This window comes from Buteo buteo, chromosome 27 (assembly GCF_964188355.1).
Source record: "Buteo buteo chromosome 27, bButBut1.hap1.1, whole genome shotgun sequence".
NCBI classification, from domain to species: Eukaryota; Metazoa; Chordata; class Aves; order Accipitriformes; family Accipitridae; genus Buteo; species Buteo buteo.
In genome coordinates, this window is record NC_134197.1 from 12,792,587 (window position 1) to 12,816,007 (window position 23,421).

At 36.2% G+C, this 23,421-nt stretch overlaps 1 protein-coding gene across 8 annotated transcripts in view; it reads right to left on the reverse strand.

Moving 5' to 3' along the window:
• CLEC16A (C-type lectin domain containing 16A) overlaps window positions 1-23,421 on the reverse strand; it is an 87,740-nt gene that overhangs the window by 49,995 nt on the left and 14,324 nt on the right. For 4 of the 8 annotated variants that reach the window (XR_012654579.1, XR_012654578.1, XM_075058822.1 and 1 more), the window contains exons 7-15: window positions 22,770-22,944; window positions 21,097-21,150; window positions 18,422-18,535; window positions 12,489-12,717; window positions 10,978-11,107; window positions 6,743-6,843; window positions 2,324-2,446; window positions 589-698; window positions 45-89 (exon numbers count right to left, since the gene is read on the reverse strand). Coding sequence is in view for 6 of the 8 variants with exons in the window: in XM_075058822.1 (XP_074914923.1) it covers window positions 45-89; window positions 589-698; window positions 2,324-2,446; window positions 6,743-6,843; window positions 10,978-11,107; window positions 12,489-12,717; window positions 18,422-18,535; window positions 21,097-21,150; window positions 22,770-22,944 (1,081 nt within the window). In the remaining 2 variants the exon portion in view is untranslated. The remainder of the gene's footprint in view (window positions 1-44; window positions 90-588; window positions 699-2,323; window positions 2,447-6,742; window positions 6,844-10,977; window positions 11,108-12,488; window positions 12,718-18,421; window positions 18,536-21,096; window positions 21,151-22,769; window positions 22,945-23,421) is intronic. The other 4 variants (XM_075058825.1, XM_075058824.1, XM_075058826.1 and 1 more) reach the window with 4 other exon arrangements.

Genomic DNA, 23,421 nt, shown 5'->3' on the forward strand with positions numbered 1-23,421 from the left:
ACATTATGTAAAGGTTTTTTTCTTACAGCATTTTGCATATATACCTTATAGAAACGACGAAGGAGATGAACACTTTCTTCCCTCGCACCCTAGAAAAGATAAAATAACTGTGTTTCAGGGAGTAAATACACCATTTACTCAAAAGTCACATTTAAAAAAACACCCAAAAACTCATACAGACAAGACTGTCTATTAATATCCCCATATTCATAGCCTTCAGCCCAGAATTTGATAGAACACAGTTCTTGCATTTACGAAAATACACTTATGCAAGCTTGTTAGTTTCAAAAGCACTCTTGTTTACATTGTTGAGATGAATAACATAAAAATTTCAGACAGAAAATTAAACATAACCCTGCTTGAGAAGTAAGAGTTTAAACAGCAAGGTAACAGCAAAGCTGAGAACACAACATGGGGTATTGATTCTTTATGTTCACTGCACAGAGCCACCAATGGAAATATGTTCTAGAAGCTCAAATTTCACATTTATGTTTATTGCAATCAGAAATGAAACAAATTGTTTCAACTATACTACAAGACTCAAAGACAAGTAATGCTGTGACTGGTAATTTGAAAGAAAATACTTACCTCAAGGCAAGCAAGGTGAACATCTTTTATGATGCTGCCATTTTTAGAAAACACAAGCTGCTTCAGCAACAGGCAGCCAAGTTCTAAAGTTGCCAAACGGATTTTTCCATCTATGAAAAGCAAATTTCAATATACAAAACAGTAGCAGTTTAAGTATTGCTCTTCTCATTACCCCATGTTCTCAAATGTTTCTACTCTTCTCTGCAATTGTCATAAACTTTGCTCCTCTGTCATACACACCCTATCTGAAAAGGATTAGTGCTGACGCTGGCTTACAATGCTGATGACTAATAAAAAAAGAACGAACTGGAAGAGTAATTTAAAGCAGAAGAAAATGTAAAACAGAACCATGCAGTAAGAAGGCAATAAAAATTAATACTATTGGAAAAGAAGCCGAAAACAATGCCTTTATTAATCTGAAGCACAGGTTGAATTACACTAAAATTACAAAAGATTCAGACATTTGGCATGGATAAAGTTACAAGATGAAAGGAAGTTTTGTATATAACATATTAATAAGGTATAGATTTTCCTTAAAAAAAAGTCCACAGGATTCAGATACAGCCTGGATGTGAGAATCTACAGAAGTCAGAGTGAAAGAATGCATTGAGATTTTAAGTTTATAGTTTCAGAAGGATTTAAAAAACCCAAAGATATTAGCAATATACAGTCTGAGCTCAGTGATCAATACTAAGACAATATATGCAAAAGACAGATAGACATCTTAGCATTTGACCCCAACTCCCATCTACTATTTTACAAGTCAGCACTTGCTGCCAGAAACGAAAGATACAGACAAAGGTCAGTACCCCCAAGAAGAGGAGAAAAGGAGATGTTCTACACAGCATTTAGCAAGCTTAATAAAAACCCACTATTTCCACCCTTCCCCAGAAGTGCTTTTGTTTAAATAAAAGCATTTCCTCATCTTGCACTCTTTCCTTCTGCAGTATGTACAAACTCTTTATATACAAACGTGCTTATAATCTGTGACTGGCATATCAGCATAACAAGTTAATACTCTGTAGCTCAGTCTTGCAAGTCAAACAAGCGTTAGATTTTATTCTGCAGAAAATCAGGGGAAAACCAGTTCTATGCATTTGAAGTTTTAAGAGGGGAAGTGCAGGGAGAAGAGCTGTGGCTTGAACAAAAAAGTCATGTTTCCGTGGAACAGGTCACTGACCCTTGTATCCCTCATTTCACAAAACAGTTGAGATCAGAAAAAAACCCACATTTTCTGCAAAACGGTTCAGAACTGAAAATACAATCCGTGATTAAAAAAAAATCATGGGAAAATTTGCTATCACATCTAGAGACAAAGGACTGCTATAAGCAAAGGGTACCATACAGTTTTCAAGACTACTTCTCCACCGCAATTACTTTAACAAGCAAAGGTGCCACAGATCATATTTTCAGAATGAAATCCTACATTAAGCTAAAATCACTATACATCTCATCATTTTTGTTTTTTCAAAACCACAGAGAGTAGTAATTAAGACAATGGATCCCTCTATAGTTCTGAGTATAAAAACAACTGTTCAGCAGAAATCCAGAGTTTCTGGTTCCTCAACCAAGGAAAACCTGATAGTTGTCTTTCACAGATCATATCTACTTATTGCTCATCGATGAGCATGCTAATCAGATGCTTTCCCCTCAAAGACAAGAGGCTAGGTAGCATTTTTTTTTTATCTTCAAAAATTTCAGCTCAGCAAGAAAACAAATACTGGAAAAGTGATACCTGGTTGTGCAGCATAATTCATTATCCTGATAAGCCTTTCTGCAAGTACATGATTATATGAATTTCTCTCTTCAGCATGTTGAGCTGGAAGTTGAATTCTCTCCAGCTTGACTGGGTCAATTCCTTTTGTGGGGGATGAAGGAAGAAAGGTAAATTAGAAAACTGGAGTACACTTCGAGGTAAGTATTTAATAGGCCGTGGCAGTTTTCTCAGAAGAGTGTAATTAGCAATACAAAACTGGGCAAGTTAGTTTTGAATTTTTATTACAAGGAAAAGGAGGAACAATAAAGAGACTGAACACATTTATATATCACTGAAAAATCTCAGCCTTAAATGGACCCTACAGGGTGAAGACACTCAAATCCCAAAGTGTTTGGTGATATCCAAACCATGTTGCTGCATCTGAAATTCTCAGACTATTTGTGTGCATCTAAATCAAATCAAAGTCAAGCCATACATCTGAAGAGCATAAGGGCTGAAGTAGAAAAGACAGAAGTCCGATTTTAAATTCTGCTTTGGTAGTAAGTCATCAGTTCACATGTTTTTAAAAAAATAGGAATTTTATTTTGTAACTAGTAGCCTCTTCTTTTGTACCCTCCCCAACACAAATCACAGTTTCCCACTGACTTGTTGTATAAGGAGACTACATCCATCTTTCTTCAACCTGTGCCTCTAAAATAGCAAAGTTATTTCTCAGAATAGACTGGCTACTGTAAAACCTCTTAGAACAAAACATGTTATGGATTGCTGAGGATCAACCTGTCCTTGTTCTAAAGAAAGGCAATAAAGAACCCCATAAAACAGAAGATGACTATATTGAGGTTTATAATTTCTTCCAACCCCGAACTTGTAGTTAACTCTACCTAACAAAGCCATTTGTGATACCTGATTAATTTCTTCACTAAGCATCTGTATTTGGAACAATTACTAAAGGTCTGTTTGAAGATTAATGACAGTGATACAAATGTTCTCTGTCATAATGAGACTGAAGAAAGGGGTTGGGGGGGAAGGAAGCATTTAAGGAACCAGGGCAATCAGAGTATTAGTGTTCACAACAATCTAACAGTTCAGTAAAGAGCTGCAGTTTTCATTCTGGAAAGGAAAGCTGTTTATGAGTAACATATCTTACAGAATATCTATACGCAGATTAAGCTCTCACAGAAGGATATGGTCATTAACCAGCAGAAAACCATTAAGGAGACCAAGAAAACATGGGGGAGGAATGACGCAGGAACAGGCAGGTGCTCAACAAAGCGGCCAAATTGAAATCACAGCAAAATAATTTATATTCAGCATCTTTCATTTGGTTGACTGCCTGCCAAGGATGCAGAATTCTGCATTCCTGAGATACAGTACATGCTCTAGCAACATATATGAAGGGCTCCTTCTGGGATTAAAGATCTCTCAGACACAATTTGCAATGAATCTGTTTAGCTGCATATATGTAACTCTTGGGATGCTTTCTTCCTGTTCACATGGATGTTTATTGCTGGTGAAAACCAAGCAAATTTTCTTTAAACTTATTCAAGAACATGGTGCAAAATGCAGACTCAGTATCCAAACTGAAGGAGTCACAATCAAAAGCCTCAACAGGGTGTCTACATTTAGTGACAAGAGACTGAGAAGGCTACTCCCTTAGAAGGAAGGCCTGAAACCAAAGTTCTTGGTTAAGCTAGGGCAATTCAGCTTTTTTTTTTAGTGTGTTCTGTTGTAGCCTTCTCCACAGTGCCAGAATGAGTAGGATAGCAGGGGAAGGTGAAATTCAAACTGACCAGCTAGAGAATCAGAAACATGTTTGAAACAGTCAATATACTGAAATAGAAAACTGCAACTCATTTTCCTGTGGTGTAGAGAGAACAAGCTTGTCTTGCACTCAGTCACAAGAAATCATCCTAAATTTCGAATTCATTACCTGTTTGTTTGAACTGATTCAAGTGCTCACTAGAGCATTTACCATCTTTGTCAGCTAGACAGTAAATAGATACTCAGATCCTAGGCACACAACTCCTAGAGATTTATTGCTTCCCGAAACTGGAGAAACAACTTGGCCTCTCCACGTTTGGAGAGAGAGCTTCATGCCCTTTTGTAAAAGAAAAGGATCATTCACGCATACCTTGAGAAAGTCTGGAAGCAGACAGATCTTTTGCATTATACTGAATTCAGGTACAAACATTGGCCCCAGCTCAATCCTGAGGTACCTTCCATGACTGACATTGAGTTTGGTGTAGAAAGGAGGAGCTGTACAGCTCCCGAGCTTTTAAAGAACAACATTCTGCTCTTGCATCAAACAGGGGCACTAAATCAGCAGCTTGCAAAACCCCTCCTCTTCGAGACACAGGCGTTGATTCCATGGCCCCAAGGCTGAAAGCAGTCTATTATAGGGCACAAGAGGAGTGGGTTGGTAAAAGACAGTGAAGACCAAAACTGGATGTCATTATCTGTGTAGCACCTAAGATCTAGGGTCAAGGATAGGGGGAGAAAGGAAAATAGCTTCCAAAGAGCAACAGGCTAATGTAAATTGTTGACAAGGAAAGCCAATGAGTATAGCCTAAAGAATTTTTCATTTAGAGACGGCTGATGTGACCACCAAAGAATGAAGTGTAGATTTTGACCCCTTGGATGCATAAAAGGTATCTCCAGTTTTAGGGCCAGGATACTTTTAGTCTCGTAAAAGACAGATATTTCACTGCCTGTTGTATTTCTCTTGGCAACCCTGGATATTGGGTGAAAAATAACCAGTACAGACTAAGCAGCAAGAGGCTGCATCTGCTGCATTCCTCACTGTTTACAGCAATACTATAGATATAAGCAAGTCATCTTTGGAACAAGAGAGGGTATCAGACTTTTGTTCTGGGAACAGGTTATTGAAAAGTGACTAATTACACTAAAAGCAAATACAGTGGGCTGAAGGACTATGGTCTTAAATAGAAGAATTCTTAAGAAATACAACCCCAGAGTGCAGGTTTTCTCCTTTACAATGACATTGAAAGACTTCCGGGGACTCTCTGAAGCTGCAACAGATACACCTAATGATTTTGGCTATTCACAGCTTCAGCTAATGAATTTTAAGAGAAGAGAATCCATCTCTGACATCAGGGTTTTCTAGCACAGTGATGTTCAAAAGTCCCTCAGGGAAAAACATTTTCTGGAAGAAGTGTACTGGTTGCAGAGGGGTGTGGGAAATCAGAGATGCAAGTCAGAGAGTGCTAGAGCATGGCAAGGCTGTGGTGCTATCTTTGGTGATATTAGTTGTGTTATTATCTCATCATAAGAGACTGTGAAAGTCCTGAAGTTGTCTGCAAATGATAATCTCAGAGAAGCATTCCTTCATTCTGGGAAAAAGATAAAACCATCAAGAGGATGGAGAAGAACAGGAGGGGATCAGCTTAACTAGTTCCCTCAAGATTAATTTCCACTCATTAGAGGTACCTTGAAGCTAGAACAGAATCCTTACTTCTAAGCATGCCATCATACCTGAAGCTCTTTTGCTCAGTTTACTGTAGCAGTTGATTCATTTAAATTACTAGTATGTTGTAGAAACTATCCTCACAAGCAGAAAGTAACTTAAATTCAGCTCTCGATTCCCGAAACTCATGATTATTCACATGTATGAGATGTTTATGTTATTGCTCCATAAGGAATCTATTTAAAATGCACACAAAAATAAACAGCAAAAAAGCTAACCATAATCATCCCTTAGAAAAGGTTACATATTCTCATACTGTCTGAATTATAATGAAGTACACATTTAACATAGTTTTGCTAGTTTATAAAATAGTCCAGGCTCCTTGAAAGACTTGCAAGGTGTATTATGGCATAGAACGCTGACAATTTAAACAAGCATTCAATCAATTATGGCACAATGGATGAGAAGGCTGTTGAGGAATTGGATAGTATAAAAAGAATTACTGAAGGACTGTCAAAGCTAGATAGAAATAGGCAATACACGACTTCCATAATCACATCTGATTCTCAGGCCTTGTGCATTATCTATATGTTTAAAGTATACAAATATTTAATTTTAACATGTGGGGAGAAGTTTTACAATGTTTTATACTTGGCTTACATGTAGCAATCACAACACATGCAAAGTGGGAAAGAACTAGATCCCATATATATGTAGATGGAATATAATGGGCTTTAACTGAAATGGAGAGATAAAAACAAAACACGATAATCCTATTCCAATTCCAAGAAACCTATGGAAAAAAAGTTACCTGATGTTCAAAGCTTTCTACCAAATTGTTCTTAAAACAGTGATCCTTAGCAACTGTTCTTGCTTACAGCGTACTTATTTCTGCCCCCCCCATGTAAAGAATTTCTCACCGTTTAAGGCATACATAAACAAGTTACAAACAGATCATGCCTGTCTAAAACCGTGTGTCTCAATTTTCTCTGGAAAAAGCAAAAATTGCTTACCTTTGTTGTGTGACATTGCATATAGAAGACAGAGCACAAAGAGGGCATAGTAATCATCTTCAGCACAGTCCAGTGCATTATAGACCATATCAAGAAAAGGCCTGTGGAAAGGCATAATTTTAAAATGGTTATGAAGAAAAAGACCATATCTACAGAAAAATTATTAACTATCTTGTTCTGCATGTAGTTAATGGAAGAGGCAAATTTACAGTAATGCAAATTTTTAGGCATTAAACAAAGATTAACCTGTCTAAGAGCACTCAGATTATAGTCATGCCTTGTATTTACATCCTGACATTAATTCTGATGTTTTAACGGGATTTGTTACATAATACTTTCCCAAGAATTGATTGTTCACAGTTACTGGGTTGTCTGTAGCACATTTAGTATATGTGCAGAAGCATTGTACAGCTTGTTTTAAGTGTATACATAAGCAAAGTTCAAGGATCTGCTATCACTGTTGTATAAAAAAAAAAAAAGACTACCTTAAAACTCATGTAGTAAATGGAGTTGAAAAGTTTTTAGTATTACAAGAAAGCAGTTTTCACCAAAAGTTTGAAAGAAGCTAGGTTATTCTAAAACAATCTCAGAGAAAAACTTTACTGTCGAACAGTTGTAAGAAAGAAAAATTAACAAGGAGGGAACATCTGAATGGAAAAAAGAAAGCTTTGGACTGCAAATGAGCTTTGTTTTCCTGGGTTTAAGCATGTTTGATCTATGACACATACATAGGAAGCTACAAACAGTGACAAGTTCACCCTTCCCCTCTACCCTGAACAGACCACAAAAGTCAATTTAATCCAGAAGCCATCTGGACAGACCAGATATGGCTGAGATTTAGCTGATTGTTAGCTTAAGTTTGATGGCAAGGCAACTCGGCTTCTTGTCTTAAGCGGGCTCGCATCCAGTCAGTTCAGAGCACATGTAGAAATAAAATCCATTTTCACAGGTGGCGCAGACGGGGGGGTGGGGGGGAATTAAAAAAATCAGGGAAGTGTCAGTCACCAGAAGAGAGTTTAGAACCTTGACTGAAAAGAGGTAATTCCTACCTCTCAAAGTATTTTTTAACAGTGGAAGGAAAAAAAATCCTTAATTACCTAAATTACATCCAAATAAAATACATTAAAATAACATCCAAAGTCATAAAACCGAATAAATTTTCCTATCTTCAGACCTAGCAGACAAGAAGCATCCACTGCAAACTCATCATTGTGGTTACCTACGGGTCAGAAGGGCTATCAAAGATCAGAACACAAGATACTTCTATACCTACTCCAGACCCGTGGCACCCTCATTGTCACACTCAATGGATCCCAGTAAGCCAGTCAACCCAAGTCATAACAATGTATTTAACACTTCCCGTCAGCTCCACGCACATTTCAACAACATGCTCTCTTTTACTAAAAGAAGGCTATGACAAGAATAACAGAACACAGTTCCTCTGCTCAGTTCGTGACATTGCAGTCATATGTTTGTGCATTTCTGAAGCTGGATTACAAGCACCCTCTGTGATATACTTAAATGCCACTTGAGTTTTGATTCCTCTTTGCCCAAGTTCAACACTGCTGTATGTACCCAAGCCAAATTTCACATGTGATGTTCCTATTGTAGATCTCAAAAGAACATAACTATTCAAGCAAAAACAGCCTAAAGAATTAGCAATGTTGAAAATAAATCAAAAGTGCCTTCAGTCTTCCTAAGCATTAAACAAGCCCTATAAGCCTCATGACATCCTGAAATGGGGTGCTTTGCACATAGCAAAGGGAGTTCAGCTTCAAGGCCTAAAGAAAGAGGACCAAGATATCCAGGTTCAAGATTACTAAAACACTTAAATGCTAGACAACACTAGGTCTGTTGTCAGACCAACAATAGCTGGTCATTACCCTAAAACCTGACCTACAATGTAAAAGTAGTATTTATTTTAATTTCATTAAAACCAATGTTTTAAGAGGTCAAAGGTGCAGAAATATCAGTAGCTGTTCCATTAACACTAATATTACATGGTTACATGTTTAATTACATTAAACAACTTCTGTAATCTCTAATGCATTTTTCACTGTTTTTTCCCCACATGCTACTTAGGTTTGTGAAACTACATAACTTGAAAAAAATATGATGACAGCAGTGAGAGAAATAATTTTCATTCCAGATGCTTCTTCACTGCATCTATCTATCTGCATTATCAAACTCTCAATCGCAATAATCTGAAGCCAAAACAACTTCTAGGAATCCCACTCATCAACAGATCCTCATACAGACTAAATAATAGGACAGACCCAGAAAAACTTCAGCTATAAGGAAGCAGCAACAGAAGGCACAACATAGCATGAAGGTTTTGCGTTCTGGAAACAAACTTCACTGTGTAGCATATCATAAAAGGAAGTTAACTTAAAACAAGCCTTTAGGCTTAAACTTTCCAATAGTGAGGCACATCAAAATAAAGTTACACCAAAAATACATAAACTTTCTCTTTTATATTCTTCACAGTAGAAAAAAGGGCTAAGGGAAATTGAAAATTTGACTTACCTTTTATAGCTACAGATTTTTAACTGCAAGCTGTGCTGTTTTCCATTTATTTTTCAACAACTATTGGACAATTTTTAAAAACCACTTTTAATATTAAAGGCTACATGGCAAGTATTTTCAAACGTGTTTCTTAATTCTGTAAGCATTTTCTTCCTTTACTAGCTTTTTACTAATGACTTGATAGAAATCGGATCAAATGCCATACGAGTATTTTTCAAATTATTTATTCTTGTGGAGCATGTCCACAACTGAAGACCACAACACATTAGGAATCACTATCACCACAATCATTAATGATTATTCCACTTATGGAAGTTTCTCCCACTTCAAGCATGAAATAAAAGATCACCGCATTTTCCACTACCACATAGCACCTTATCCACATGGCTCACCTTATCCACAAGACTCAGTGATTCCAATCAATGTAGGAAAGAAGCTATACACACTTGAGCAAATTTGAGAGATTTAGCTACTGTTTCAAATATTACATTTGGCTTATGGAATAACACATAATCTTAAACTGTAGCAGCTTATCCACTGATATTTCCAGAAATTAATGTACAAAACTAAGGCCAGAAATGCCCTACACAAGGTCTATCCTAATTTAAAAAGTATTTTTAGCTCTGCACATTCCTTGATGCTGTTTATTTTTAGAAAAGATGCAGGATGCTGTCAGATCATATCTGCAGATCAAAAGAGTCCTGAAATGCAGACATTTGCCAAATGCATTGACATCTCCCATCTAAGTATTTTGCACTTTTCAAGACCTGAGCATCCTAGTTGCTTTAGCATTCAGTGCAGTCATTACCAATTTCTTTCTAAAAGCCATTTGGCACATATTTTAGTCAAAATATCAATAATCTAGAACAATGTATTTTAAAGCCAGTTCAAGTCAAGGTTCAATTTCACTTTTACAATGAAATTAAATGTTATCTTTATTAATGAATGTAATCTAAGCTACATCAAAGCTATAATGGAGACAGAATGAAATTCTGGGAATACCAGGCAGCATTTCCCAAGTTTAAAAATAAATTTGAAATCCTATTAAAAATGTGCATTTCCCCAAGGGACACATTTGCAATTACTTTTGTGTCAGAGATGGCACGTTCCGTTTCTTTTCTTTATCAATCTAATAACAAGAATGCAAAATTCTTACTGAGAAAGTGTCTTACGGGTATTTAATATATCCAAGTTTAAATTTTGAAGTCAAGGCAATTTCTGCTCCCAGAAACACTTAAAAGCTGCATTTCCAAGAGAAGTTTTCAATAACCCTAAGGTATACTAATGGACCTTAGAAACTGTACATAGCTTAGATTGGGTTTATTTGCTACTACTACTACTAAAATTCTGCAAAATTCAGCACTGAACTGAGGAATTTTCCTAGTTTTTTCCCCCTACAGATGTATACAAAATCGACACGTGACCATAAATATCATTAAGAAAACTTCTTCTGGCTTAATTTAGAGGTTTAGAAAATTCTGGAATGAAAGGAAAGCACAAACCTTACAAAGGAACAAGACTATTTCTGAAACTGATCAGTAGAGAGGCCATATCCCATTTTTCTGTTGCCTCACTTATTTATGATCCACAAGAACCCTTGTAATTTTAATCGGAGGCAGATTTGAAACATCCCTCAAGAGAAGTGAGAGAGTTAACAGGAGGGCAAGTAAGGAAGCAATACAGCAAAATATATTACAGTTCCTTTATACCTGTTCCAGTTTGTTATCTCACTCCCAGAGGCAGCTGCACTCTTTTCTTCATCTGTTGTATTCTGTTCTGTCACAGTAGAGATAGACAATTCTGACAATTTACATCTCTCCATGATTACCATCTCTATTTCTAAAAACAAAACAAAACACCCAAATTTGATATTTTTAACAAAGTTATCGCAAGCTTTTTTGTATTTTCCATTTTGCATTACAAGTGACTGATGCAACTATGTAAGTGGTATAACCATAACCTCAGAAAGCTTAATTAATGAATAGATGTAGGCAAATTTTCTTCCCAATAAAATAGTTTGCTTACGTTTCTTTAAGGAATTTAACTGCTACAAGAAAATTATACATAATATATGTATAAAAAATATATAGATTATTTTGGCAAATAAACAAGCAACAGTAATCTCCCTCCTCTCCAAACCACAGGAAGAAAAAACATACAACCTCTTTCTGGAAAAAAATTTTTTTTGTGAAAATGCTAGTAAGATTGGGGCATGGGTGGACATCTAGTTTCACAGAGGGTGTAAATAGGTCTCTACAATTACAGCAAACAGGATACCTGGTCCCAAGTGCTTCATACCTATTGGCTTTAAGTAGAACTATTAAGACCAAATCTAGCTTCTGTTTAAGAATTTGGACAAAGATGACTACTAAATGCACCAGTTTAAAAGAGCAGATCATGTCATATTTTCTTCAAATCATGGTAGACAATACATGATTAGTTATTTGACACCATTTTAGGAAAGCCTTCTCAAACAGACTGTTTACCTAAATCAAAATGCAACTATGTTTGGAGAGGGCTGTCAAAGCATAAAGGTCTTATTTTCAATTGTTTGCAATTCTGCCACATTTTTCTCAATTTTTGTCTAAAGTAAAGACTAGTTTCTGACGTACACCCTTCTAATAGTTACTAACTAGTAAAATAAATAGTTATGATATGCTGTAAGACCACTCATCCTATAAAACCAATTCTTAAGGTTAGCATTACATCAAAAATCCTGAAAAAGTGCAATTAAAAAAACCTAAAAGTTAGAGGTTTTCTTGAGTTTTGAACTATTTAATATCATCATCTACCATGCACTGTCACTTTTAGCACACTTGTTGAATTTTATCACTGAATCATGCATAAAATACTCCCAACCATCTTACAAAGGTAAAGTGGCTACACCATTTGCCTTACCACAGAAGGAAAAGTTACAAAGTTGTGAAGTCCACTTATAAAGTGCCCCATGATCATGTACACCTAGCTGTAAGGCATGCATTTGTGATAAGGGCCAAAGACTACAGGAAAATATGAAATTCATAGTTCTTAATCAGATTAGAAGTACATATTCTGACAGAATGATTTAACATGAGAAAAAAAAACAGGCAAAGACTGAAACAAATTTAATAGTCCCATGTTCACCTAGTGCAACAAGAGAACAAGCCACATAACAGATCACAACTAGGTTCATAAAAGTATCCAAATTGTAAGCATGATTTTTATTTGCCGGTATACCCACCTTCATTTTCACTGCTTGTTCTGATGCCCTTTGAACTCGCTTCTGTACCTTTAGTTTTATCTAGGTCATCTTGGTTATCTTCAGATCCTCTCTCCTCTTCATCTTCTTCACCAACATTCTTATAGTTGGGTCTTTTCTGCACCCTCTTCTTCCCCTTCTGTTTGTTAATTTCAAGAGACCTCTCAAGTGTCTCTGTTGGTTTTATGAAACATCTGATGCTCGACTTTGCCTGTAAATTTGAAGAGTTTACACTGAGTTACAACAAGACATTTTTAACTCTAATTGATAAAGAAACTTCAGTTCATATCAAAGAGAATGTAAATTAGCATACCACCTACAAATCTCCAATCCATTTTAAAATACACGAAAGCAGACCTCAAGTTGTATCAAATCATCAGTAGAACAATTATCTCCAAAGTAATATATCCTAAAGATATGTCATTTAAAAAAGTATGCCATCTTGAGACAAGAAGATATAGAACTACCTACTTCATCAATAGAAGTTTATTAAAATTTTTTCCATTCTTTGAACTTTCTTAATAGGTGAGACAGCTAGTACATACAAAATTAAGACACCTTCTGCAAAAAGGATAAAGGCAGCAAAATCTAAAGTATGTGTTGATAGCCATGTATTAATATGAAATATACTTTTTAAATGTCTTTGGCAGTAGCAAGGACAAAACCCAACGCTCTATGCCACGAACTTTTCTTGACTCTCGAGCTTCCCTCAACAGCATACTAGTCCTTGTATCAACTAGGAATAAATGGCACTGACATCAACCTTTCTGGGCCTCCAGACATTGACTTACCAAGTCCAGAAAACCAACACCACTTCATTTGTTAGACTTTTATACTTGTGTTCTGCCCAAAGAGATCAGTAGTTTTTCTTTTCAAGTCTTTTGGACAAGAAGGCAAACAGTATTCAATCAATACCTGATTTTCCCAATTATTAATTTACAGAGCGAAAAAATAAATTTAGATAGCAAATTTCTCCCAGAGGAAATAAGTTATTTCCAAGACTCTCTGCCATTCTAAAAATAGAGAACAATGTATTCTTACAGAAAGACACAAGACACCACAAGAAGTTTTGTGACTAGCAGGACTAACAAAACTTGGTTTCCCACAGTTTTGCAGACTGTTTCTGCACTGTGATGCTTTGAGCTCCCTTCCCACTTGTTAGGCATGGCAGCTAGATTACCAGAGTACACCCTCTCTCTCACCCAGAGCTATAAACATTCATCAGCCAAACCTCTCTTACTGAGAGCTGAACCCCATGGTTTGGGAGCTTCCTGCCAGCACAGGTTTATGCTGAACAAGACTGCTATAGAAACTTCATTACCTTTCAGACCTCAATACTTCAATCACATTTAGCCGACACTGGCTGAAGGGTTAAAAATTTAAGGGCAAGCAAGAGAAAAGAAGTAAGACTAGAGTAAATACAAAACTGATTCCATTCCCTGCCTTAGGTGACTCAAGTACAATAAGTACTGAAGATGAGTGCATCAAAGAGACCTCAGAAAAAGTTTGGAAAAAATCCCTCCCTTCATGTTGAGGATTTCTTGGCTGGGCAAAGGCATGTGAGCAATCCAGCCGTTATGTGGGAACGAAGCATAAGTTTACAAAATACTGGAGCAGAAAAGGACGCTGTGTCCTTGTACGCTGGGAAAAAGGAAGATAAGAAGAGCCTGACAAACAACACCTGGAAGCTGAAGAATAAGTAACTGCTGGACGCCTCGTGAAGAAGCTTGCACAGCCAATAGAGAATAAGATAGTGTCGCGTGAAATGGGGTATTGTACCAATTAGAGTATTGTATAAGGCGCGTGGACAAGTCAGTTTTGTATAAATGTCAGAATGTCTGAACAGTAAACGAGCAAGATGTTAACTCATATTGAGTGTGATTCTTGACTACGGCCGTTTTTCCCGACACCTTCACTTAATAAGGAACACCTCTACATAAAAAATAAGAGATTAGGAAAAGACCTGGGAAGAAGCCTTCTACAAGTCAAAAGGCCAAAATGTTTCTCTGAATGTTCTGACTTTTTAAAAAGGCTTTATACAAATCTTGCATAAGTTACCTTACACTTGGCACTGAAACAAACCATATAGTAGGAAGAATCTTTCACAATACCAAAAAAAACCCACAACGTGAAATTTACCACACTTATGTCCCCTAGTAAACTCTCTGATACATTTTTAGTCTGATCAAACTGCAACATTGGAAAGTTATAAAACAACCAGAGTTACAACCAGATTACCTTTTATTGATGGCTTCTCGTCAGAAAAGTCATAAGGAAAGGGAAGAACATATTAAGTCCTATTCTTTAGGGAAAAAAGGAAAAGTAGCATGCAAGTTGCATAATGCATTTTCCCCTTCCTGCATTCACTTCTTACAATTGCTTCCTAGAATCCTGTAGCTACTTTTTTTTTTTAATGAAGAACGCATGTACTTAACATCCTTGAATTTTTAATATGCTGTTAGCCACATTAGCAAAATAACAGAAGAGACCTGTAGACAGCAATGTGCTCATAAGCATTGAACCATGGTCTGGTCCATCTCAAGAAAGAATGCTGAGAAAAAGTCAACATATATATTCTATTCTGCTAAATATAACAAGGCTATATATTTAAAACATTCTAAAATCAGACTTAAAATTAATTTATATATTATATGGTTTATCTAAGTTGATTATACAGTTTGAGATACTGCTATTTTATACTTTTAAAATGTCTTTCAACCATATTTTCAATTATGGTTTATCTTGTGCAATGTGTGCTGGTAAAATAAGGCAGTACCAGTAAAAACTTTTACAGGAAGGAGAAAGGAGGTTAAACAAGAAACATGAAATAGGTAGAACTGGCCCACATCCGAATTATGCAGGAAAACAGATCTCACAGGAAGTAAGGTAAACCTTAGTGTGATGACTGCTAACAAGTTTAAATACATTCTGTTGGCTACACATATTCAACTCTCACCATGAGATAAGAGTTCGTGTTTCTTCTGATGCCACCTAAAACTAGAAATACAGGGAAAAAATATGGAAAGAAAAGTGTATCTTAATTTGCTACACTTTGAGGTGGAGAACCTGTTCATTGGAGGTTGGGCAGTCATTACTGCCCTATGATGTTCAGCTGATCTCCATGGGTAGGTTATGGCCAACTCATCAGCTATCAGCAGTTAGATCTGCTGGTGATTTTTTTCCACAAATTGGTTTCAGTAAAAAGTACTATTTGTTCCTGTCATGAAAACTACCCTTACTCTTTTGCCCTAAATAACTCTGGATATGTTGCATTTATACACAACAACTGCAACCCTTATTTTTTTATTGCTTTTAATTTTGTTAAGTATTCTTTACGCATTTAGTCTCCTATCATGAGGACATGTTGACACTGCTTCTGGTAATCTCAGTCCATACTCCTTACACCTCATGCCACTTTAATTCATCTTATTAGGAATGTGAATATAGACATGAGGTTCTACTTACTTTGGGTTTTAGAAACTACATGTTAGTTAGAAACTGACACCTACACTTCAATTTAAATATATCAAGACATGTATCAGTTGCAAGACATGAGCAGTGTTAAGTACAGAGCAGGGGTTTAGAGATAACTGGGGTTCACCAGAACACACAGAGATATCCCCAGAACAACAAGCTTAGGAGAGTATCAGAATGATTACCATGGGAAAATATAACAGAAAGGAACTAGTAAAAGATAAATTTGGGTCTGACTTAAGAACAAACACAATTCTAAACTCAGTCAAAAAGTAAATTAAAAAACTTGCTCATCACTTTTCTCTACTAAGCCCAAAACAAGCAATTCTAAAGTAGGTTCTGAAATAGCTTCCAACATTCAATAGAAGTTTATCATTTCTTGCAACAGAATACACCACAGTTATAACTTTGCAATGATCCTGATACACCTTATAGTCCAAAGAACAGCCCCCGAAATGGCTAACAATACTCAAAAATCAACTTTCTGCTCTAAGAAGTCCTACCACAGAGCAACAAGAAACTGTCTCACCTTTACTTGTCTATGCCTCCATATCTACAGCTGACTTTAGCCACACTGTTGTGTATCAGGAGAAAATACCATGCAATATATGCAGAAGTTGTTCAAGCCCATAAAGTGCGAGCAGCTCACTTGATAGCTCTCCTCATTGGAAATAGGGCATGGAGCTCTTCTGCTGAAGATTACTCCCTGCTCTTTCTGCAAATAACCAACCTTCACCAGTAGACTTTCTGACAGTACAGGTTACTAAAAACTAAAGTTTCTCCCATGGAAGTTTTTTCCTCATCCACCAGAAGTGCCACCACTCTGCTCTCCCTGTAACAAAGCTCCACCTCTAGCAGTTTCGCTAAGCGTCTATCCTAGAAAGCCAATACCTCTCCTATATACTACCTGTTTGGGTATGACAGAACTCCCAGTTTACATGCCATGAGGCATGGTCTTTAAGACCAGTAAGAAGCAGCAACCTAAATAGTACTACAAACATAAGAGAATAGATGAACAGAAGTTCATAGGAAACCCCTAATATTCCTAACATTAGTGCAAACACACAAACATATGCTACAGGTATTTTGCAACTCTGTACAGTAACTATAACAGGAAAAGAAAATCTCACTTCTGCAACAACTGCTGCCTCACCATCTCGCCACAAATTTCCTAGTAACAAAGCTGCTTCTGCACAAGCAACACACATGACATTCAGCATGCAGCTAGCAGAAGGTCAGACATTTGCTAACACAAGTAAGAGGTTGCTTTATCTTAAAGCATTCAGTCAGCTCTACCATTCTACTGTATTTTTTTCTAAAAAAGATTAGATTCTAAGTATCAAGGTCAACAGTACAAAATAACAGAACACAAAAGGTACCAGCTAAGATCAGCCCACACAGCTTCCATCCACTGCACAGTAGGAAGAAACTTGGAAAAGTTGACTTGTATCATAGAAGAGTTGAAGCATATCTCCCCCTTGAAACTCTCAGAACTATAGCCACTGCTTGGAAAGAATGTGCAGAACCACCAATCTACTGCTTGTTATAAATCAAACATTCAGTCAGTAACTCTTTGCTGACCAGTCAAGACATTAGGGGACATATTCAATCTTTAGACACAACTACACTCAGAAGCCTCTGAACCAAAGTAAGGTCATAGCCCCTTCTTATTACCATCCTCAAATAGGCCTTTAAAAAGTAACACGCAAGCATTTCACAGACTGTGAAACCCACAACAAAAGGGAAAAAATCATATACATGACACACTTAGAAAAACACTAACAACAGCATCTAGCAACATCTAAACAATATTGAATCTGAAGGTACAAGGGCAATGACAAAGTGATAGCACTCCCATCTATTTGTGGCTGGTCTATATTCTCTGATGCACGCTTTCAGAGATGATCAACTGCTACAACATTGGGAATATTCAGACAAAAATATTTTTTTCCTTCTGTATCCAAAGGATTTACCATAAGGCCAAGTATTTCTTCTCAGTCTCTCATTTCTACTACAAGTTGCATAAGGAAATAATTTCACAGGAAAGTTGTGATGACTCATTTCTATTTCACTACCAAAGAGCTGATAACAAAAACTGAACACAGAAGACTGAATTACAGAAGTGTCCCATCAAAACGATGGAAGCCTTTGCAGTGTCTGACCCCTGCAGAAGCAACTAAGTATTCTAGTTTGTGTCCTACACATTCTTATATCACTACCTGAAATACATACGCACGCACAAAAATATTTCAACTTTGACAAGAACGTAATACTGTAAGTTGCACAGAACATTTTTCTGCTATCATATCCAATAACAAAAGCTGAAATCTGCTATTGGTGCTCTTCTCTCCTAAACACAATCACCTTAGCTTACCAGTTTCCAGGTACCTGATTTTGTTTTTCAAATATTTTCTTTGCCTCTGAAAAAAAATATTACTTACTGAGTTTTTCTGTATATCTTGCTCAACTTTAGAAGAAAACACTGAGAGGTCACCATTAAGTATAACCTCAGCCAACGAGTTCACCAAAGGGGCATAATGTATAATTAGAAAAACCTATTAGAAGAAGGATGGAAAGAAATATCAGACATATATTACAGAACACATACAGTTTCACAATTTCAGTCACCGAACATACTTCTTTGACCTTGTTAAACCAGTATCTTAAGTTTACATATACAGTAAAGTACAACTGGTAAGACTGATAGTTCATGAAGTCTACCTCAAAACACAGGAGACCATAATCCTCTCTACAGGTATTTGACCTTTCTCTACATTTTAAGCTACCTAGTTTTAATAATTCTTCATACTCTTCCCCCCTTCTGAGAAATGTCAATTCTCTCTCCTCATCAGCTTTGAGATGAAAGTTGTGTGATATTCTAGCAAGGAACCCAAATTAAAACTGCTTCAGAAAATTGGTTTTTTAAGAAACTACACAAACTGATTATTGTACACAGCATCCACTGACCTTGTATGCCAATGACCGGGAGGACTCCAGCAAGTTCTGTGTTGTGCACACAATTACTTTGCAGTGATTCACGAGTAAGTGTCATGCAATAGGCTGAACTGGATCAGAAACAGCTTTTCTGGCTATGAAATCACAATGAATTATGGTCTAGCTACAAAGTGGCTACATAACACAGGAATAAAGGCCATACTGCCTACAACATGAAAGCACTTATCCAGAAGTGCATTGGTGCTTTAACAGAGTTCTCTATTTACACTAGCCACTCTATTTTGAGGCAAGGCTTACGAGGTTGGGCCAGCAAACAACTGGCTTCTGGACAGAACTGGCTCAGGTTCAGCCACAATAGCCTTATGTCAGCTTATATCCATTCTCTTTGCAGGAATATCAAAACTGGATCCCTAAACGGGGGTTCTGGATGAAAAATCCCCAAGTAATTTCTAAATCAGTAAGCCTAATCATTGTTTTGATAATATTTAGCTAAACATGATCTCCACAGGTTTTCTGATTAAAGTCAGAACCGTTCCAGAGCTTCAAAAGTGAAGCGATTATTAGCATGTGGTGGTGGCCTATGTAAAACTTTGGAAAGTTGCAACACACTTCAAAAATACTTTGGACAACCTCAAGCTTCTTCCAATTCAGAAGGTGTAGCTTGACTAAACACAGGCACGTTTTGGCATAAGTACATTACATGTTCACTTTGTGAAGAGTGGATGAAAATCTACAACAGTGGATTTTCATCAGCTAGTACAAGTCTCTCAGGCACCTGTCTCTAATATATGAGTAATGCCTAAAGCGTATACCTGGTGTCAATAACAGAAATAGTTAAGAAGGTTTTTCAGATACTCAGTGTACACTTTCAGATCCCATTCCATCAAAGACAGACTCTAGGTTAAAAAGAGGTGGAAAAAGATGCATTTCTGCCAGTTACAGAAAAAGCAGCTTGATTTTCTGCATCACAACCCATTCTGATACACAAAATTTTGTCCCAATTCTTTATGGTTATGAAAAAAGTTCAATATTCTTTATTAAAAACAATAAAGAACAAGATGCAAATCCTGAACTGACACCTAACCAAGACTTGCGCCGAAATCAAAGAGGTTGAAAGAGGTCAATATATACAACCCTATGATGCAGATCCCTTTAGTTACAAGAAGCTGTTGCTCCCAAGGTTTTATCTGTGGTAAATAACTCCCACAATATCACAATTTTTTAGGTTTAAATTAAGAAGCATCAAATTATCTTATACTGGAAAATCACATTTTTCAGAAAAGTTCTTAAAAAAAAAGAAGATGAAATTACGGGCCAGACCATAACAAAATGACTAATGCAAAATCATAAGTTCAAAGAAAGAAAGAAGTATACATTCTATGAATACAAGTCAAAACTGTTTTCAGAGAACATTAATTTAAGAAAACTAGTCTCACAGAAATGCACCGAAGACTGCAGGGAAAAAAGACCTTTTTTCTCTACGATAAAAAAAACCCAACACTGTAAAACTCTCTTCATTTGAAAGTAAGTTCCAGAAAGAAAAGGAGGTGGGACTGGTAAGAAAAAGAAGTAACAAATACTTAATTATAGATTTAAGGTATAGGCATAATGAAATTCAAATTGTGTGAAAGTTTGAGGTTTTGGTGGTCGTGAGTTTTTTGGGATTTGGGGGTTTGGTTGTTTGGTTGGTTTTTTTTTAAAACAATCAAAAACCCCATGAGATCACTGCTCCCTCTATTTTTCAAAAGAGGAAAATTCAAACATGGATTCTTCCATAGCTTAGACAGATAAGAAGTGCAATACAGCATCTATCTAAACTTCACCTGCAATTTTAATAAATTGTGTCCTAGCATGTTGCATGGCTCTATTACACACCACTTGTCTGGTGGTGTACATAAACTATAATCACTGAATGCTCTAAAGGCTACCCTGCGCTATAGGATCCTCAGAAGAATGATATTAACTCAAGTAAGAAGCTACTTGTCTGTCCATAAAAAGATCTTACTGTTTTTTTTAAAATGGAAACTGATCTGTTTAAAACTTCATTTGCCAACTTGTCTTTAATGGCTTTGCCAAAATAGATGAAAACACAGTAACTTATAAATCATAACACTACTGCAAAATAAGTTCTGAAATAGGACAAAATACTTAAAATACTTACTTGAGAAAGAAGATAGAGAGAAACTTGGAGACTTATTTTTGGACGCTCTCCACCCTACAGAAAAAATGTTACGAAAAATGCTGATTTATTTATACAAAGTTAAAGCATTTACACTGTTTAATATTTAATTTAAAACAAAACTTTTAATACTGTATTGTTCCACATTCTGCTACAAAATGTTCAGAAAGCATCATGCTCCTTAACATTCACTTCTTGTAAACTATTTCAAATTAAGACTCTCCAAATAAGCGTATCCCTTACTCTACATGCTTAAAATATCACTATTGATTACTGTCTTCCATAGCCACTTTGATAACTTAAATTTAACAGATGAGTATCTGAGAAGTATGTTGGTTTTCACTATGCTACTATTCCTTCAAAAAGCACTTCTCGGTGAACATTCATTAAAGTCTGCTCTAAAAATTAGCTATTCAGAGACAATGAAATATTACCCACATAATAAAAACATGTGTCTTGACAGACACTCCTCTAAATCAAGTAAATCACATTAGGCAAAAGATATTTGAAGTATAACTTGAGCATGACAGTGCTAAATTTATATACCAGTGTTAATGAAGATGTTTCTAAAGATAAATTAGTGATACTTTAAAAACCGTCAACTGAATATATTCAACAGTTATCTCAACAGGCAAGAACAGCCCAGTTTTACAATCGCAAATATCTCTGACCTCATGACAATAGACACATCTGCCTGAAAACAGGAGGACAAGCAGGTTTTTGTACATGTGTGAATGGAAAGAGTTAAAATAGCTGAAATGAAAGTAAAAGTCAGGAAGTCTGCTTCACCCTATTTCAATGGCCTTATCAATGGCAAGACAAGAAGCTGATTGTTATTCAATCTTCAGTGCACATGCAATATACTGAATGCATTATCTTGCAAGAAACTTGAACTCTGGTTAATGAAAGTATGCTGAAATTCACAAAGCATTGTGTACCTTAAGAACAAACACCACTACAGAAGATTAAGAGGAGGGAAGGGAGGGGGAAAACAAAAAAGAAGAAAAAAACAGAAATAAACTGAACAGTGCATTTTTTTTTTAAAGACAAGTGAATACAGGAACCTGTACAGGTTTTAAAAGAACAGTTTCTATTTCATTAAAAATTAGTTTTCCACTAAATTTAAAGGCTATGCTTTAAAAATAGATTCAACTGTACCACATTCAAACACAGCTTATCTGCAAATAGAAGAATTAAGTATCAAAACAAAAACTTTGTATTTTCTACCTGGAATGGATTTTTACACCACGGAAAATTTGTACATATACTGGGAAAAGGTATTATAATCTGCTTTTGCCAGGAGACAAGTTACCATATCAGAAAAGGAAATCACACATCTCCCAGTGTCAGAGAAATTTAAACCCTGTTCCAAATTTGCAGCTCTTCTCATCTCCACTATTGTTAGCATTTAACAACCATGTCATCCAAAACGATATCTGTTTGGTGAATAACATCTCATCTATTTTGCCCTTAAATTCAACCTCAGTGTATTTCCCCTACAGTCACCTTATTTAAGCTGTTTCATGTGAAACACACAAACATAAGATATCGACAGTATTAACCCTACTACAGAATACACCTGCTGAACAAATCATTACACATACTGAAAGCAAGTAATACCTTTAAAACTTAATTGTCTGCAGGTATTAGCTTACCTTATCTTGATTTACTAATGAATACACGTAGAGGGGAAGAAAGAGCCTATTAAGTAGGTGGTCTGTCAGCACATCATTTAAAAATTCACAATTAATGATAAGGATATCATTAAGGTAATGTAAATGATCAAGATGTTCTGCTACCAGGTCACTCAGTTTGCCCCTATTTCTGTGCCTGAAAAAGAGAGCTGAAAGTAAGTCTCAGATATAATCAATTGCCAAAGTCTTAAAAACTTAAGGAAAGAATTAATGTGCATCCCTTCCACAGATCACCTTGTGCATATCATCTGCCTAAAGAAGATGTTTTCAGTAAAGTCAACTAATGCAGCTAGCAAACAGTATTCAGGCTTATATGTGCTTTAGGTTGCACATATCAAGTTTTTCCCCAAGTTTTCAGAAGCAATGTTTTTATAAAATTTCGCTTTCTGCTGCCAGAGTCTTTTCACAAGCCAGCCATAAAAAATGTTAAGATTTGTTTCCAAAAATAAAAGAAGAAGTCTACGCTGTATTTAACATCTACCTCCTCACTTTAAGAAAGCCAGAAATAGCTGCCCATTCTAAGGTGGGGGTGGGAAGGCAAACCAAGAATAACCTGAATCAACAAAATATTCCTGTAGTTGATAGTGGAATATCACACAGGAATTTCAGGTCT